At 35.4% G+C, this 19,952-nt stretch overlaps 1 protein-coding gene across 7 annotated transcripts in view; it reads left to right on the forward strand.

The window, feature by feature from the left end:
* Positions 1-19,952, forward strand: part of KIF21A (kinesin family member 21A) — a 145,357-nt gene that overhangs the window by 92,585 nt on the left and 32,820 nt on the right. For 4 of the 7 annotated variants that reach the window (XM_080661273.1, XM_080661274.1, XM_080661277.1 and 1 more), the window contains exons 12-22: positions 5,879-5,917; positions 9,919-10,009; positions 10,410-10,527; positions 10,939-11,127; positions 11,539-11,738; positions 12,834-12,941; positions 17,477-17,545; positions 17,641-17,855; positions 18,006-18,159; positions 18,661-18,855; positions 19,238-19,339. In XM_080661273.1, the coding sequence (XP_080517399.1) occupies positions 5,879-5,917; positions 9,919-10,009; positions 10,410-10,527; positions 10,939-11,127; positions 11,539-11,738; positions 12,834-12,941; positions 17,477-17,545; positions 17,641-17,855; positions 18,006-18,159; positions 18,661-18,855; positions 19,238-19,339 (1,480 nt within the window). The remainder of the gene's footprint in view (positions 1-5,878; positions 5,918-9,918; positions 10,010-10,409; positions 10,528-10,938; positions 11,128-11,538; positions 11,739-12,833; positions 12,942-17,476; positions 17,546-17,640; positions 17,856-18,005; positions 18,160-18,660; positions 18,856-19,237; positions 19,340-19,952) is intronic. The other 3 variants (XM_080661279.1, XM_080661275.1, XM_080661276.1) reach the window with 1 other exon arrangement.

Below are 19,952 nucleotides of genomic sequence, written 5' to 3' on the forward strand. Positions count from 1 at the left end.
TTATGATATTATAGTAATGAATTTTATTTAGACTATGACAAGGTAAAATTACTATTAGAGACTATTTTATTATTTCTTCAGATAGCTGCTTTTGCATTCCATTCATCTTTCTTTTCTGCAAAGCTTGCTGTACCATTATGACTCACTGTTTTCATCCCCCGCCACCGCCCCCCCCCCATTTTCTAATGCGATTAAATAGTCTAATGGATACATTCTAGTTCCTGTCTAGATTAGTTTAACTAAAGGCTAAACCTATCCATCAGGCTGTCACTTAATATTATTTGGTTTCTTAAATATTTTCTGCCGGGCTTCCAATTTGATTATATGACAGTTATTTATTACCTAAATCTTCCCACAAGGAATTATTCACCTTTCACCACTGTTCTAGGTTTTCTTTCCCTTGCATCCTGATAATATTCCCTCCTGAAATCAATTGGGTGCAAAGAAGAGGAGAAAAATCAAAATTTGACCGTTGATAGTGTGTGAGTGGTTAAATACTCATAAATTCTTGACATGTTTACGTATGGATTCTGTGGTGCAGACAAATATATTTTGAACTTGCCAGTCAAAACAATTTTAAGCATTTTTGGCTAGATATTCAAAAGGAAGCACAGCTATCTTATTTATCAAATGTTTGTTACAGGGGATGCACTTTGTAGAATTATTATTGACATGTAGTCTACCTACTGCTTTGCTCAGTTTATTTAGAAATTTATTTAGGCAACCAGCATTTCTTCCATGAAAAAAACAGTTGGTCAAAGTTATTGGAGGTAAAATTCTTCATATTAATTCTGCTTGTGTCCTTGAGTTAAAAAGGAATTACTAAAATAATTAAAACAAGGAGTTACACACCTGTAGTTAGAAGGCATTGCAATTGAAGTTGCATTCTTAAGATACTGATATCTTAGCAGGTGTTTTTCATGGAGGCCGATTATGGCAGCATTAAGAAATATATAATAATGCCCTAGCAGGCCTAGCCGGTTTGGCTCAGTGGATAGATCATCAGCCTGCGGATTGAAAGGTCCGGTTTCAATTCCAGTCGAGGGCACATGCCCTGATTGTAGCTCGATCCCCAGTAGGGGCTGTTAAGGAGGCAGCCAATCAATGATCTCTCTCATCATTGATGTTTTTCTCTCTCTCCCTCTCCCTTCTTCTCCGAAATCAATTAAAAGTATATATATATATAATGATTCCCTCTTATTCAGAGCAATTAATAATGATCACAGAATTATCAAAACCACTGTGACCCAACAAAATGAGACTTATGCACATGACTTATGATTTACTTACAAAATCTAATTCTGTAGTTGGTCACAATGTCAAAGGTTATGACTTATTTTTAAAGGGTTAGGTGGTTTGTGTTCATGAATAAGTACAACAAAGGGTACATTTCCCAAGGTTCTCCTCTGTTCTTTTGGGTTAAATTTAGAAATGTTACTGTATCACCTGTTGGATATAAATAAATGAAAAGAGACAGGAATCCCAATAGAAACATAGGTTTTTTTGACATTCTTGCAGTGATCATAGATAATCTCAAATCAATACCTCTGATGCTGATTATTTTTGTGACAACAAAGAGTTTTAAGCATTTTGACTGGTAAATAAAATTAAAGGAAAAACATCTTATTATTAAGATTTGTCTCTGTTGCTTTACTCTGGAACTCGTAACCACTTCAAGATAAAAAATATTTAATAATTTCAGTGATTCTTTTAGATGTAATAATTATTAAGGTAAAAATAATAGCAGACTTAATACTAGGAAGAACTCACCAAACAACTGGTTTTAAACATAAAAATACAAGTGGGGGAAAAATTATTTCCTAACAAAAAGTGATATGATATTTAAAAAATTTTTGAGAAGAAAAATAAGCCAGATAAATTGAGAGATATTATTTTAATCTGTGAAAAAAGTGGAAGATAGCTTAGAATTAGAAAAATAAATGAATACTTACTAAAGATTAATAACTCCTATAAGTGTTTTTAAAAATGCTTTATCAATCATTTTCACGCACGTTAGTGTGTCTTTGTAAAACAGAAACCTATATAATGTAGTGTGAACCCAGGAGAATTTTGGGTACCGTAGACTGTATAACTGTAAAAGCCTTTAGAACCAGTTTATGAATTTATTTAACCACAAATATAAATTTGTTAAATTTAATAGAATTTTTCTTTACCACACTATTCAAACGTTGTTGTGGATTAAAAAAATGAAAACCAATACTATTTTACTAGGTTTGATAAAGATTTTTGTTCACCATCAATAACTTTTAGCTATAGGTCCAAATAACTTTTAGCTGCATGTAATGTTCCTATTTTTAAAATGCAGGTTAAGCTCTCATTTTAGCCAAAGGGTTTGCTGCAGGTTAAAACAAGTAATAAAGATTTCCAGAAATGTTGAGAAGGACATCAGGTTTACTGAAGTGAGTGATAGTCTTCCATAGGAACTTGATGGAGGTGATAGCTCCTCCTTGGCTATGTTGATTTTGGTCGAGTTGTGTTACATGCCTCAGATTTATTTATTTTATTTGTCAGAGAGATATTACAAAATCTGAGTTCTGCCTCAATCTTACATATACAGTAAAGTTCAATTAAAAATTGTTTGGAACTGGACTAATTTTTCTCTAGAAAGTGTTATAAATTCCTAGTGTCCAGGTTTCCCAACTCCCACAAAATGATTTTTACCCATTTTATAGTGTGGTACAAGCAAGTCAGAAGGGAATAGGGAAAGACAAAAGAGGGGAAAGAAACTTTCACTTTCATGGGTGTAGCCAACCTTTGGCTGGGGTGGGGGTGTGAATTTCTGCCTTGTTTTTTCTTATTCCCATCTACTGGCTTTATGTCCTCCTGCTGCCTTAGTCCCTTCGTCCATTCCACGATCAGTTCTCATGCAAGTCTCCCGACGCCTCCCAGTTTAAAAATCATCTGCTTTCTTCTGATTTCTTTATTTTTTTATTTTTAAATATATTTTATTGATTTTTTTACAGAGAGGAAGGGAGAGTGATAGAGAGCTAGAATCATTGATGAGAGAGAAACATCGATCAGCTGCCTCCTGCACCCTCCCTATTGGGTATGTACCCACAACCAAGGTACATGCCCTTGACCGGACTCAAACCTGGGACCCTTGAGTCCTCAGGCCGACGCTCTATCCACTGAGCCATACCGGCTAGGGCTCTTCTGATTTCTTTAAACTCATACTTGGGAGCAAAGCCATCTGACAAAAGGAATTCATGCCAGTGGAAATGACTTATAACCAGTAAGTTTCTTTTCTTAGGGATGTCTGTAATTTTGCAAGAGGAAACAATCCAAACACTAGACTTTGGGGCAGCAACCCCATCAAGAAGAAAAAAAAAAATCCAGTCATGCAGGAAAGAATTGTTTTATTAACACCTTTTGGCGGAGAGTTCCCAAACCTGTCCGGGGCCCAACCTTTGGGTTCTCATAGCTCCTTTCTTCCCTCCCCACTGAATCCACACGTTCTTTAGAAGCTCCATGTCTTTTACTTTGTTTTGTGCTGTTACCTTTTGGATTCAGTGGCTACGGGGCCTCTGACATTGTAAGGGCTGGTAGAAAGAGCAGCAACTGGGTCATTTTTAGCTGAGTGGCATTTGTGTTCAAGGTTTTACATGCAAGTTTCACCCTCTTCAGCATCAGAGTCTTTGTCAAAGCTACAACCAATAGTTGATATGTAGTGTTTTAAGGATTGCTCTTCTACCTTTGTGTTGATCTGTAAAGTAGGTGAAGATTGTAAGAAAATAAGGGCATATAAGAAAATAAGGGAGCCCTAGTCGATTTGGCTCAGTAGATAGAGTGTTGGCCTGTGGACTCAAGGGTCCTGGGTTCGATTCCAGTCAAGTGCACATGCCCGGATTGCAGGCTCGATCCCCAGCAGGAGTTGTACAGGAGGCAGCCGATCAATGATTCTCTCTCATCATTGATGTTTCTATCTCTCTTCCTGTCCCTTCCTCCCTGAAATCAATAAAAACATACTCTAAAAAAAAAAAAAAAAAAAAAAAGAAGGGAGAATAATTGAATAGACTATGTTGCCTGCTTTTCCGTTACATAACCATTTTAGAATGGTTAACAAGATTTGCTCCTGCCTCTCTGCGTGCCCCACTGCCCTCTCATATAGAAATATTGTAATGGAACTAAATAAAATAAAAAACAAAATTCCTTTAAGTTATGGAGAAGTACCAGATTATTAGCTTATTCTCTGACCCTCCATTGTCTTTTTGAACTATTGCAAAGCTTTTCTAAAAAGGCAATTGGGAAAGTATCTAAAGTTTAACTACTTCTTAGCTCGTTTCATCCATAGATTTTAAATATAACCCTCTTGTCTAAGGCAAACAAAAATTCTTCCTATTGAAAATAGAAAATTTGGTCTGTTTGCCAATGAACCATATCTTTTGAGCCATTATAGCTCATTATCATCAGTATAAGCCTAGATGAGAAATAAAGTATTTTGCATTTTTTTGTGTATTTGGATAAAAAAAGTCTGATTCACACATTTATCCCCATGTTTTTGGATATCTAGCTTTAAATGACTTGCAATGCAAAAAAACCCAAAAACTTTAATTTACTCATCAGACTGTATTATATTTGTATTTTGTGGTGTCAGGTTGAAATTCTAGAAACAGTTTTCTTAGCAATTACTTTCCTTTTCTATTTTAGCCATTATACTGGACCTTTGAACCCTGGTGACTATCACTCTGTTGATTTTTTTTCTCAGAAAGATTGCTAGTCTCTTCTTGTAATAGCAGTAATATAAGTATATAAGAAAAAACAATCACAGGCCCAAAAGCAAAAATCACATGTGAGCACATATGTTACAAAATTAAAATGAGAACTGGCTTGATAATTCATATCTAAGACTCAGTCTCCTTATTGTAAAATATTGATGACTCTGGAAGATGCTTTTGGAAATCTGGGCAGAAGGGGGATGTATCAAGGTTGCTATATGCTTCTGCAGAGCCTAGTACATCTATCCTTTTGTCTACATGACAAATTTTGCTATTCAGTACATTCCATTGAGTAAAGATGCCCAATTATGCATATTCAATATTCTTTACATTTATTTCAAAGCCTTTAAGTACATATAGTTTTTTTATAGTTTTCTGATTGAAATATAATCTTACTAATGGAAAGTACTACATTTCCCATTTTATTGCCACCTTTGCGTTAGACGTCCTTTTATAGTTAGCTTTTAATAATTAGTACAGTGAGTTTATGAGATTTTAATTTTAATTAATAAAATTAAAGTTTTTCACTAATATCATAACAATCATATTCATTTGACCATAATACATTTCATGTATAATTTTGAAATAGGATTTTTTTGGATGTAGTGATGTGCACATGTAGTATATTAAAACAGAAATCAAGTTTTGAAAGTAGTATTCTAGTATGTAGTATTAATGGTAATTTCATAGTATGGTATAAAGGCATTACTTTTTGAAGTTTTTTTAATGATGCCATAAAAAGTGCTTCTGTAAAGATTTAAAAGGCAGAGGATATCATTGAAAGTAGGCCTTTGTGGGAAACTGAGAAAATGGATCCATTTCAGATTTAAAAGAGCAATGGCATCCAAACACTCCTACTATTTATATAAATTGAGACTTTATATTTTATTACTAAATAATTTCAACTGATAGTCTACATATTCTTCTTAGATATAATGCTGCTTGTTTTTCTACTTACTTTTTATTCTTACAAAATGTATTGCCTTTTTACTGTGTATTGTCCTTTGATAATATCTTTAAAATTTATTTTAAAGTCTTCAAGCTCATGTTTCATTTTTACCTCCTTATCACTCTCGCTTTTTACTGTCTGGTTTGTCCTTCATTGGCTTGGCCTTCCAATACTGTGCCTCGTGGTTTTGAAGGCTACAGAAACTTGAGGAAAGCAATCGAGAAGAAAGAAGGTTGGAATATTTCCCAGGTTTTTTGTTGTTTTTTTTTTTAATTAAAATGTCATTTAAATTCTTAGTTGCCGTTCAAAAGGAAATGTATTATAGAATTATAAATTGTTTCAGACCCGATTAGCTTGGTGCTTCTAAAAGTGATGTTGATTTTGTAAAATTAAAAATACCAAATATATTTTTGAAAATAGTTTTTAAGTATTTACATTAATTAAAATTCAGGCAATTTCATGTGATTTCAGAATAAACTATCATAATTATGAAGGAGACTTACTTTTTTAGGTTAAGAAATGACCCTCAAACCTCATTTGGCTTCCAAATGTATCTTTTCAGAAACTTATGAGCAGACTGGGAATTATTATTTGGGTGGGAATTGTCATTTTGTTGCAGCCCATGCTAAGTCATGGGTGGGATCTCTTCCTTATTTAGTCTAATCTTTGTTGAAAAAAAATATTAAAATGTCAACAAAGCAAAAGGAAACTGTGGCCTTATGACAGATTAAAATTACAAAACATTTTTAAGGTTGAATTAAGAAAACATGTTTTAAAATGTATTTGAAGTGAGCATCGAAGACAAGAAATCTCTGTTTTTTTCCACTTGGAATGTGAGCAACATTTAGAAGTGCATTTCTCTATATAATAAACACTTGCATTTTAACTCATTCAGAATTATGGTTAAAGTCGATTTTTACTTCTTAGAAGAACTTCTCTTCATAGATTTTTCTAAATAAATTCCCATACTATATAATCAAAACAATTAAGAAAATAAACTGGTTTTAATAATATTTATGTATTTTAGAAGCACCACTCTAGAAATGTCATCTCTTAAAATAAGCCTTTTGAGAACATTTGCTTTGTAATAATGAGGTAAATGAATATCTTACTTTAAAATGAGAGCTTAAAAATTATAATCCCTTGAAATTATTTGATAATTTACATTTAACCATTATATCCTACACATTATATATTTTTCTAACGTTTCTGTAATTCTATTCTATAATTCTGTAACTTATTTAAAGTATTCTAAAATGAGTCACACTAGAACTCACTTGATTAGTATATATCTAGGACATGATGTTTATCATTGGAATTAAACTAAGGGCTTAAAAATGTCAAATTTCTTCTATTTTTGCAAATAAGATGCATAGTGCAAGTAGTGTGTGGAAGCATTTTCCCACCTGAGAATATTTAAGCCCTTTAAATGTACTTAGTGGAGTGTTTGCTTCCAACTTTTATGTCATCCATAAAGGAGAGCAAAAGCAGAGCAGTTGATGTTCTAGGACAGAGCTTCTCGAACATGCACAAGCATACAGATCACCTGGGGAGGGTGATGAAATGAAGGTTCTGGTTCTGTAGGACTGAGGTGGAGCTGAGATTCTGCGTTTCTAAAGGCTCCTAGATGATGCTAATGCTTCCCCGACTGTGGACCGAACCTTGAGTGCAGGATCTAGATTAGAATATGGGCCTGGGAGACTCAACACCTGGTTTGGGTCCCCTTGAGTGGATTAGTTTACCCAGGCCACAATTTCTTCTTTGGTTGTCAATAAAAATGTTGACACTGGTTGTCAAATATTAAAGGGGTTCAACCACATGAGCACTTGTGTTCCTTCTAGCTCTAAGATTCTGATTCTATGTAAAGTGCAGATTTAAATATCCTCCATTGCTGTTTAGATCGTCATTTTACATATAATTTGCCCATTTTATTGAGGAAAACTGGAATATTTGAAGTGCAATAATTATAAAGCATCAACTTGTATTTTAAAAGTTTAAGCCTTAAACTATTTATAAGGGTAAATTAATAATGTTAAGTTACAGTCGATTTTTCTGCATCAGAATTGGCACAAACAGCGAATAATATGAGTTAACTTTATATTAAGTAAAAAGTAACATTTGTTAAACTGGATACTGGAGGAAGTGAGAGGTTGTGTTGGGTCAAGAGTTTGGAATAAAGTGGTTTTATGGCTATACCTGAGGAAAAGAGAATTGGGGTTAGAATTTGAAGTAACGAAGGAACCAACAATAACAGTAATAACATATGCTGCAACAGTTGTAGGTGAGGAAAGGAGACTGCATAGGTGAGGGAAAGGGGAATGCTGATGGGAAATATCTTTCCTAAGACATTCTCCTTTCCTAGCCCTTAACTCTAGTCCATCTCTCAACTATAACACAACAGTGTTATGGTACTGACCTTTGAATGGAATGACTGGATGAGTTTTTTTTCCAGATTTTCAGCTTGAACTGCATGATGGTGGAAAATCAGCAGTCCTACTATAGATAGTAGAAGTGATGCCAGACAGGCATTCAGTATATTTACCGTTCCCTCTCACAGAATGATTTAACAACATTCATGGAACCCTGTTAAACTTACTTGGTTCCTCTACAGTTAAGATTGTTTTATTTATATTGCTACTGCTAGTTTCTTCTCATTCTAGACATCTGTCTTCCATGCATCTCTATGCATCTTTCAGTTGAACTCCAACATAATTAGTGTGTGTGACCCTTAGGCATAGGTGCAAAATGGAGGTATTCATGCACAGTCATAGGATCAACGTATTTAACACTTGCTGCACATTTATTATGTACATCCTCTGGGTACTGGGAATATAATACTGACATGATCCCTGCCCTCATTAGGCTTATAGTCTAGTGGAGAAGAAAGAAATTAGAGATAATCCATAAATAAACATAAATTAAGAACTCTGAAAAATGCATACAAAGGAAAAATATTTATAATTTCTGTTGTCTGAGTACAAAAATATTGGTGAGCATTTGGGACTTAGAGTTAAAAATTGAAGTTTAATCATAATAACAAAACCTAAAAAGATTGAATTTTTAGTCTAGATTCTGAAAATAAATCCATAAGGCAACTATTTACTATAGCAGAATATCTGAAAGAAATGCTAGCTGTTATAAAGTTATTCTGATAGAGTTTTTAAGCTCATGCTAGGGGGTATTTTATTTGGAGAATATTGCCTTATTCGAGTACTCTTTTTTAATATTTTGAAAATGTTACTGTAGCACAAGATAAACTTTTTCACATGTAGATTCACGTAAAGTTCACTTTCTTGATATTACTCAGCTTGATTAAATGTACAAGTCTAGTGTGCAGAAGTATAACATCTGTGCATAATTGATTACGATTGCTAAACCCCTAAAAGGGTGAAGTGATTTAAGTATGCAAAAACTTTGCTCACTATAGAGTCTCTCTTTTTCTCAGGGCTACCAGGGCTGACCTAGTTTAGTTATAACCATTAACTGACAGCAGTGTGTAGTTAAGTGTGTAGTTAGTACTCAATGACTGAAGAGAAGGCTTCTATTTGTATGGTGCATCTTGTGGCAGACCCTGAAACTTTCTGTTCACTCAGAGGTCAGGCTGGCCTTCTGACAGTTTTGATGTGCCAAGACCCATTTCTGGGAGATTATCAGAAACAGACCTGCGCTGTAGGTATGGCCTTGGAAAAAGCATCACGTGCTGTGTTATGGGAGGAGACCTGAACGCTGATGTGTACAGCCAGTCTAGACAAATTTACTGTGGGCAGATTTACTCTGGATCTTCAAATTAATCTTAAATGTATTAGATAAAAATGCAGTTTTTGTATCTTTGCATTTAGATGAGAGAAGTTGTACATGTTAAGGTGAGAGAACAAAAACATTTATTTTTATTTCCTTTTCATTTAAATTGCCTACCTTCTAGTTAAGTGGCTGTTCCTGTGACTAGTTCTTAGCTGTTTCATCAGTTCTCACGCTCTCAGGGCATGATCGGTTCCTCCATGTTTCTGGAAAATAAGTTTCTCCTTCATTAATATTAATCACTGTATTATGGGTTGAATGGCAATTTCTATTTTCCTCTGAAGCATCAGACACGATAACTTTGGTCAGTAAAATGGTCAATTCTTCTAGTATGTTTTCCCAAATAATTGATGATTTTTAAAAATCAGAAAGAAAAAAGTGAACCATTTTTCTCTCTACTTTAATACCATATCTTTTTGTTCCTTTTTTCAAAAGTGTGGCTGGTAAAGAGGATAATGCAGACACTGACCAAGAGAAAAAAGAAGAAAAGGGTATTTCAGAAAGAGAAAACAATGAATTAGACATGGTAAGTATGGAAAAATGAACTTGTGAATTTTAGAACCTGAATTAGGTTGTCCTTGGCTATACTAACTTGTGTGGAAAAGAGAGATGGCTATCATGCATCCATTTTAGACTGTTGTTTTTTTTAGAACCTCCTTGCTTTAGATACATGAACTATAAATATTGGCAGCTCTCATTTTTGTGCCTTGTGAAAACATTGTGTGTGGGGAGATAGAATACCATGAGAGATGAAGTACTCTTTGATTTAGCACGAAGTTGTTAGGTAAATAACCTTAAAATTGTGGAATGATTTTTGAACTAATGGAAAGGGAAATTTGTGTACTTTGCACTTTGTACTCCCGTAGTCTCTCTTAATGAGGTAATCAGTTTGCTTTGCCATATTGTGGTCACAAACCACATTTTAGGAAGAAAATCAAGAAGTGAGTGACCATGAGGATGAGGAAGAGGAGGAGGAGGAGGAAGACGACGACATCGAAGGGGGTGAAAGCTCTGATGAATCAGATTCGGAGTCAGATGAAAAAGGTACTTGCCTTTTGGTACAAGGACAAAAATTCACTTGGGAATTTGATTAAAGCATGACAAAAAAGTCTTAATTTTCTCATCTTCATTCTTGATGAAACAGCTTTTATGACTGTTGACCTATGTATGCCCTTTAAGGCTCATGCTTCTTCCTTTATTGGATTTAGTCATTGTGTGATTTCCATTCTTATTTAGTACAAATATATCTGTTGTCCCTGATCTATGTGAACACTTTTTATCTTGTTCACCTGTTTTAGTTTTATGTAGAACATGTTTTTTTATAACTGCTAAGTGGATACCTGGATATCATGGTTTTCACACTCTTGCTTGAAAGATAGAATTATGATGCTTGAAAGATAGAATTATGATACATTGGTTTATCCCAGCATTTTTATTTTCTTCTTCTATAAATAGCCAATTATCAAGCAGACTTAGCAAACATTACTTGTGAAATTGCAATCAAGCAAAAGCTGATTGATGAACTAGAAAATAGCCAGAAAAGACTGCAGACACTGAAAAAGCAATATGAAGAGAAGCTAATGATGTTACAACATAAAATTCGGGACACTCAGCTTGAAAGAGACCAGGTGCTTCAAAACTTAGGTAAGAATTATCTCTAATCCAAATTAAAGTTCAAACTAAGTCATCAAAATGGATTTTTATCATCTCTTCCTTTAGAAAAGAAAATTATATTAGAAGCCACATTAAATATCAATGTTTCTCATAAGTTAAATATTTTTTATTTTGTTTATTTCCCTTTGGTACCTGTTTAGGCTACTTAATTATTTTGTCTGACATTGTGGTTTTAATGTCTTTGATTTATGCTGGAAACATTTTTTAAACTAAAAAAACTTCAATAATTGTTAAACAAGCTAAGAGTAGATAATAAAAGGGAAAGTGATTCAAAGACACCCTGGTTTGAGTTTGGGAGGATGTTCTTCTCTAAGGTCATGACTTGTAAATCTGTAAAATAAAAATCTTCGACTCAGATTCAGATATCCTTTGATCATTTAGGCTCAGTGGAATCTTACTCAGAAGAAAAAGCCAAAAAAGTTAAATCTGAATATGAAAAGAAACTCCAAGCCATGAATAAAGAATTGCAGAGACTTCAGACAGCTCAGAAAGAGCATGCAAGGTTGCTTAAAAACCAGTCTCAATATGAAAAGCAATTGAAGAAATTGCAGCAGGATGTGATGGAAATGAAAAAAACAAAGGTATTGATTCTATTTTCCATTAAAGTCTGATGTTGAAGATGCTTGTGTCATTTGGGACAAAAATATGATTGTGGTTCTTTTCATATTCAATAAAAGTTAACTCTGTCTTCCAAATGATGCACTTCTTTGGGCAATTAGAAGTTGTTTCCTGTTGTCATCCATTATCAAAGCCTTTCTTCAGAGTAGCTGAAAAGCATGTGGTCAACATGGCTTCTGAGACCTTGATGGTATTTCTCTTCTTAAAACCCTTACACAAGGTTAACAAGAATATAAAATATTTCAAACATTCAAAAAAAAAATAGATAATAATACAATGAACACTATATCTAATATCCTAGTTTAAGATATTAAATATTAAAGATTTACACAAAGCTTCCTTTATATTAAGTTCATGATCATATTCTTCTCTCCCTGAGAGTAACAACTATCTTGAATTTGATGTGTATCATTCCCATGCATAGAAAAGTACAAATTGTCTTCCCTGACTGAAGGGAGTATTTGAATCCTGATCTGTTACCTGCTTTAGTTGTAGGATCAGTTATTAACATTTGGCATACCAATTAATGCATTTCCTTAAAATAGCAAATGTGGAAATGACTTAGGAAGTAGGTTATTATGTTGTGTATTTGCTGATGACAACAACAGTAGCTAAAATTATTGGGTGCTTGCTATATGCCAGATACTGTTATAAACACTGCACAGATATTAACTCATTGAATTGTCTTAACAGTTCAGCGCCATAGAACTATTATCTCCATTTTGTATGAGAGAAAGCCAAAACCTAAAAAGGTTAAGTAACTCGCTCAAGGTGACACAGCGCCTGGTAATAAGTACCAAAAATTCATTCATATAGCAACTGAATGCTGAATACTAGTATAAGAAGCATAAGCAATTTGATAGAAACATATTACCAATGTATTAGAAATAGAAATGTATTTCACTAAAGTAAGAATTGACCATTTGAAATGCAGCAAGACTCCACATTTCCATGTTAAATTTCTGAATTCTCAGTAATTCGTTCCACACATGTGGTTTATTTAGTGAATGTTTTGATAGAATAATTCCAATAGATATATTTACCTATTTTTTTTTTAGGTTCGCCTAATGAAACAAATGAAAGAGGAACAAGAAAAAGCCAGATTGACAGAGTCTAGAAGAAACAGAGAGATTGCTCAATTGAAAAAAGACCAACGTAAAAGAGATGTGAGTGGCCTTCTTTATGTACGAATGTTGTGCATGGGACAAAATTATTTAATAAATGAAGAAAAGTTTCTGATAACTGTAACTATTAAAGACAGGCTAAGGACAATAAACACTAGTTTTATGTGATGTTTATTATATAGTATGTGGATTATAGTTTAATATAAAAGTTTATGAAAAATACTATAATATTATTATAAATTTTATTGAAGGCTTATTTTCTACACAATGAGATGGAAGAAAATGTCAAAGAACAACTGGTTATCTCTAGGGAGATCAGGGAACTATTATATAAGAGAGCAATTTTAGGATGGTTCTAAAGATAGTTTCATCAGTACAGATTCTTTGAAAAGTTCTTGGAATGACAACCAGGTTTTACCAGAAGAGGCCTTTAAGATATACAAAAATGTTCATATTCTTCGACTCAAGAATTCTACTTCCATGAACTAAGACTAAGAAAATATTCTAAAATAAGAAAAATTGCTGTATGTTAACATCTTCACTTTAAGGATATTTATAATAGTGAAAAAGGTAAAAACAACCAAGATGCTGACAATAGGAGGAATATATAAATAAATTATAGCTCATCTAAGTTAATACGTTATTATTCATCCATGAATAATTAGGGTTTGGAAATCACATAGTAAAATGAAAAATGACTATGATTTAACATTAAGTGTAAAATAACATTTCATATATGCATGCCTGATTCAAATCAGGGAAAATTTTGAAGGATATATCCCAACATGCTAACTGTAGTTGTATTAGGGTTATAGGTTATAGTTGATTGGGTTTTTCTTCTTTCCAAATTTCTTGGCAATATAGTTATTTCATTTATGAAATTTTTCCTTATAAGAAGAGGTTATCACCTTCTTTCCCCCAGTTGTTGGTTAGTTTCAGCCTTTGGTCCTTTTTCTCTCAACATTTTCTAAGTTTTCCCTGGAGAAAACTGAGCATAGAGCATATTTCAGAAAATAGAAATCTACTTTGGGAGGTAAAAGGAAATTTAAGGAGGTAGAGAAGACAGAGTAATGAGGTTGAAAAGTAGATATTTTAGCCAGATGACTCCCATAATTATAGCTTTATTTATTTCATTTATTTTTTTTTCTAACATATCAATGGATTTTAATAATCAGTATACTTTGTCACTTTCAATTCCTGGGCATTTTAGAACTTGTTTATACTATTATTTTATTACTAAAATCAAGTAGAAGGGCATGCTCATATTTTGCCTATTCTTTGTTTCCTTATCTGGTACTTTTTTTAAAAAAAAAAGATTGAGTTAAATTCACTCTTTTAAACTGTACAATTCAAGTTTTAAATATATTCACAAAATTGTGCAACAATCACTACCATCTAATTCCAGAACATTTTGTCACTTCAAAAAGAAACTTATACCCCACAGCAGTCACTTTCCATTCTGCCCTCTCCCTGGCCCCCGATAACCGCTGACCCACTTTATTATCTACTTAGGGCATTTCATCCAAATGGGATAATGCAGTATGTAGCCTCTTGTTTCTGGCTTTCATGTAGCATGATGTTTTCAAGGTTCATTCCTGGTAAGCATGTATCAGTAGTTCATTTCTTTTCATGGCTGTATGCATAGAGCACATTTTGTTTACCCATTCCTCAACTGACAGACCTTTGTGTTATTTACACTTTTTGGCTATTTATTTTGTTTTTCGTGAAAACTTTGGGATGACAGGAACAGTTGCCTTCCAATATTTATTTATTACCAATTCATATTAGATATAGAGAGATCAGTATTGAACAATTAACTCTTGGGAATATTATCTGCCACAAATGATCATAAATTATATACTATCTTACCTAATAATAGACAAACATGTAAATTGACCATACCTCTGCTATGCCACCAGCCAATCAGGAGTGATATGCAAATTAACTCAACAAAGATGGCGGTTAACATGCATACTCAGCTGCCGACTGATGGGGGCGGGATGCTTGCGTTGTCGCCAAGGCGTCCTGCCTCACCCTCGGTCTCTCAGGGCCTCTGGCAGTGTGGGAAGGAGGGGCATGAGCAGAAAGGGGCTGGGCTGGAGTGCAAAGGTGGTGCCGGCAGCCAGGGAAAGGAAGGCCCATTCTAGCACGAATCTTTGTGCATCGGGCTTCTAGTTCTATTTTACAGATGTGAGGCTGGCTAATCACATACAAAACTAACATTCAAACTCCTTCCTTTTTTATTTGCTGCTTTGTGTATATATTGACCCATTTTCTTTCTTGTCATATTAATCTCTGCACCGTTAGGGAATCAAGTACATTTGTACACCACGCAGAAACATATTAATGAGCTTGAAATTTGACTTTTAATAGGAAGAAATGTAATGTAATAATAAGTTTCAAACTATATGTAAATTTTAACTTCTGGTAATTTATTCATTTAAAAAAGATTTATTAACTTTGCTTCTATGTCAATCATTATTATAGTCAACTAGAGGCCTGGTGCACGAAATTCGTGCATAGGGTGGGGGGTGTGTCCCTCAGCCCAGCCTGCACCCTGTCCAATCTGGGACCCCTCGAGAGATGTGCGACTGCCTGTTTAGGCCCGATCCAGGTAGGATTGGGCCTAAATGGGCAGTTGGACATCCCTCTCACAATCCAGGACTGCTGGTTCCCAACTGCTCACCTGCCTGCCTTCCTGATTGCCACTAACCGCTCTGCCTGTCAGCCTGATCACCCCCTAACCACTCCCCTGCCAGCCTGATTGATGCCTAACTGCTCCCCTGCCAGCCTGATTGCCCCTAACTGCCCTCCCCTGCAGGCCTGGTCACCCCTAACTGCCCTCCCCTGTAGGCCTGGTTTCCCCCAACTGCCCTCCCTTGCAGGCCTGGTCCCTCCTAACTGCCCTCCCCTGCTGGCCTGATCGCCCACAACTGCCCTCCCTTGCAGGCCTGGTCCCTCCCAATTGCCCTCCCCTGCTGGCCATCTTGTGGCGGCCATCTTGTGTCCACAAGGGGGCAGCCATATTGTGTGTTGGAGTGACAGTCAATTTGCATATTACTCTTTTATTAGATAGGATAGAGGCCTGGTGCATGGGTGGGGGCTGGCTGGTTTGCCCTGAAGGGTGCCCCGGATCAGGGTGAAGGTTCCCTTGGGGTGTGGGGTGGCCTGGGCCAGGGGCCTGTGGTGGTTTGCAGGCCAGCCACGCCCCCAGGCAACCCAAGCAGAGGCCTGGTATCTGGGATTTATTTATCTTTTATAATTGAAACTTTGTAGCCTTGAGCGGAGGCCAAGGCAGTCCAGGGCAGGCAGAAAGCTTGGCTTCCTCCATTGCCGGGGAAACCCAAGCCTCCTGCTCACTCTGTGGCCACAGCTATCCTGGTTGGGTTAATTTTCATACTCGCTCCTGATTGATTGGCTGGTGGGTGTGGCTTGTTGGTGTAGTGGAGGTATGGTCAATTTGCATATTAATCTTTTATTAGATAGGATAAAATATGCTTGGGGTAAGATAGAATCCTTTTCTCTAAAAATTCTCAGCTGATGGCATAGGAATATGCCTAAGCATGAGATGAATGACCTGTTTAAATTTGGGATCCAAAACATAAAGAGTTATTTTTTATATCACAAAATTTAAGTCCTAGAAGGAATGTTTTTGGTCAAGTTTAATTCCTAAGCTTTGCCCAAGATCATAGAGTTGAATAAAAGAGAGAACCATAATTAGGATCTATGTTTTTTTAATCCAACATTCTTCCCTAAATTATAGTCCTGTGAAATGGCTTAAAGCAGTGGTCAGCAAAGTCATTAGTCAACAGAGCCAAATATCAACAGTATAATGATTGAAATTTCTTTTGATAGCCAAATTTTTTAAACTTAAACTTCTTCTAACACCACTTCTTCAAAATAGACTCGCCCAGGCCGTAGTATTTTGTGGAAAAGCCACACTCAAGGGGCCAAAGAGCTGCATATGGCTCGCAAGCCGCAGTTTGCCGACCACTGGCTTAAAGTAATCCATAATTAATTGTCTTTATCATAGAGTATCTAGAAACAAATTGATAGGCAATACTAACATGTTTCATTGTCCATTTACTTTACCCAATATTTTTAAAAGTTATTATACAGTGCTAATCCAATTAATTTATATTCTCCCCATGTTTAAAACAGAGTTTGAAATTACTGTATATATTGTAAGGTACATTTACTGAAACTGGTCTAAACTGTGTTTCTTCTTGTGTGTGCCTCAGCCAGCAAAACAAAATGTCTAACAAAAAGAAAATGAGATTATTTGTGAAGCATTTAGAAAAGTATTTGTATATAGTAAGCACTATTTGAGTGTTTGTTAACTAAAAGTATGTGTCACAGAGATAGCCTTTCAGAGAGAGGTGGCTGTATCCATATGCATTTGTGTTTATTGGAATAAAATACCTGTATCTGCAATAATGGATGCAAGGTTGTTGTTAGCTCAGATTTTGCTAAGAACTCTTATAGTTCCCAGCAGGATGGGGAATATATTAATGTAGGAGGAGGAAGTATTGTATTTTCCAGTTTACTATTTTAACTTACTCAATATTCTTTTATAGCATCAACTTAGACTTCTGGAAGCCCAAAAAAGAAACCAAGAAGTGGTTCTTCGTCGCAAAACTGAAGAGGCAAGTTGGCCATTTAGAGGAAACATTCTGGCTTTGAGATAAATGATGTATTTCTATCGATGAAGAGAATGAGTCAGTCTCTGTCGCTATTTCAGGTTACAGCTCTCCGTCGGCAAGTAAGACCCATGTCAGATAAAGTGGCTGGGAAAGTCACACGGAAGCTGAGCTCATCTGACACCCCCGTTCAGGACACAGGTTCCAGTGTAGCTGCTGTAGAAACAGATGCGTCAAGGGCAGGAGCTCAGCAGAAAATGAGAATTCCTGTGGCAAGAGTCCAGGCCTTACCCACGCCTGCAACCAATGGAACAAGGTCAACATGATTCTTCTGTTCCTCCTAACAGAATCTGTGTGGCATTATTACTGAATGTTGGACTTAAATGAAAAACAGCATATTATGTGCTAGTGCACAATCTAATAAGCACATAAGTAATTATGTTTGTCTGTTTATATATGATTATAGAAAAATATATCAGAGAAAAGGGTTGACTGGCCGGGTGTTTACTTCCAAGACGGCACGCATGAAGTGGCAGCTTCTTGAACGTAGGGTCACGGACATCATCATGCAAAAGATGACAATTTCCAATATGGAGGCTGACATGAATAGACTCCTCAAGGTGTGGAAAATAGAAAGCAGATATGCTTTCCCTTAGCTGGCTGTGAATTTTCAGTTTTTCAAGTTTGTTCCCTGGGTAAATGTAATATTTACTAAGGATTTTCCCCCTAGTGAGTTTTGATTGCATTGTGTATGAATAAATGAACATCCTCTATTAAAAAAGTTGTGGTAAGAACAGGTAACATGAGATCTGTACTCAACACTTTAAATGTATAGTATAGTATTGTTAACTATAAGCACTGTGTTGTATAGCAGATCTCTAGAACTTACTCGTCTTGTATAACTGAAACTTCACACCCATTGAATAGCAACTCCCCATTTCCCTCTTCCCCCAGCCCCTGACAATCGCCATTCTACTTACTGCTTCTATGAGTTTGACTCTTTTACGTACATCACATAAGTGGAACCCTTCAGTACTTGTCCTTCTGTGACTCACTTATTTCACTTAGCACAATGTCCTAGATGAGCATAATGTCTTAAAATCCAACTGTTTCCTCAACAGCAACGGGAAGAACTCACAAAAAGAAGAGAGAAACTTTCCAGAAGAAGGGAAAAAATAGTCAAGGAGAGTGGAGAGGGAGATAAAAATGTGGTCAACATCAATGAGGAGATGGAGTCATTAACTGCGAATATAGATTATATCAATGACAGCATTTCTGATTGTCAAGCCAACATCATGCAGATGGAAGAAGCAAAGGTTTGTAATTTAAAAAAATGTGCAATGCCTTAGTAAAAAGTATTTTTTAATTATTAAAAGCAGTTTTAAGTTTTATGTGAAGGAATTTTTAAAAATTATTTAATATTCTTCTTAGGTTTTGTATGTATACCACTCCCTGCTTGCTCTCTAGCTATCTCTGCTCATTTTGTATTATTTGTTACTTGTAAAAGACATATATCATTTATTAATCTACCTTGTGCCTCATCTTTTCAACTAGACTATATATTTTTGGTGTGGGGATTATAGTTTACACTATTCTGAGGAGTCCAGTTAGTTAACCTAATGAAGCAATAGGCTTTTGCCCTCTGTTTAAATACAATTAGCTCAAAGTAATATTACATCATCTGCTGGTTTGATGTAGGAAGAAGGAGAAACCCTGGATGTCACCGCAGTCATTAATGCTTGCACACTTACAGAAGCCCGGTACCTGCTAGGTCACTTCTTGTCAATGGGCATCAATAAGGTAAGATCAACACTGTTATTGAAAATCCAAGTTTTGATTAATTCATTGTAGTTTTTATATCTTTCCCCAGTGACCCCTTCCTTTATGATAAGGAAGAAGATTTTTTTAAATTAGAAAATATTCCTTTTACCTTTTATTTATTTTTTTTAAATATATTTTTATTGATTTCAGACAGGAAGGGAGAAGGAGAGAGACAGAAACATCAAAGAGAGAGACACATTGATCGGCTGCTTCCTGCATGCCCCCAACTGGGGATCAAGCCCGAAACCTGGGCATGTGCCCTGACTGGGAATTGAACCCACTGAACCCGAGACCTCTTGGTCCATGGGACGACACTCAATCCACTGAGCTATATCAGCCGGGCCCTTTTACCTGTTTTTTAGAGTTAAGAAGCATCAGCAATATTTAGATCAAGTCCACCTATTGTGTTTGTATATTAGAACAGATAAACAACTTAGGGAATAATTAATTCCTCTTTTGCTTTAACAAAGGAAGAATGAAAAGAAAATCTCTTGGGTTGCATACAAATTTGGTATCATAACATTGGTTGCATACTAATTCTTTACAGCTCAAAAACATAAAATTAGAAAGGAAAAAACAGTTTCATTCCCAT

This window comes from Plecotus auritus (genome assembly GCF_963455305.1).
Source record: "Plecotus auritus genome assembly, chromosome: 3".
NCBI lineage: Eukaryota > Metazoa > Chordata > Mammalia > Chiroptera > Vespertilionidae > Plecotus > Plecotus auritus.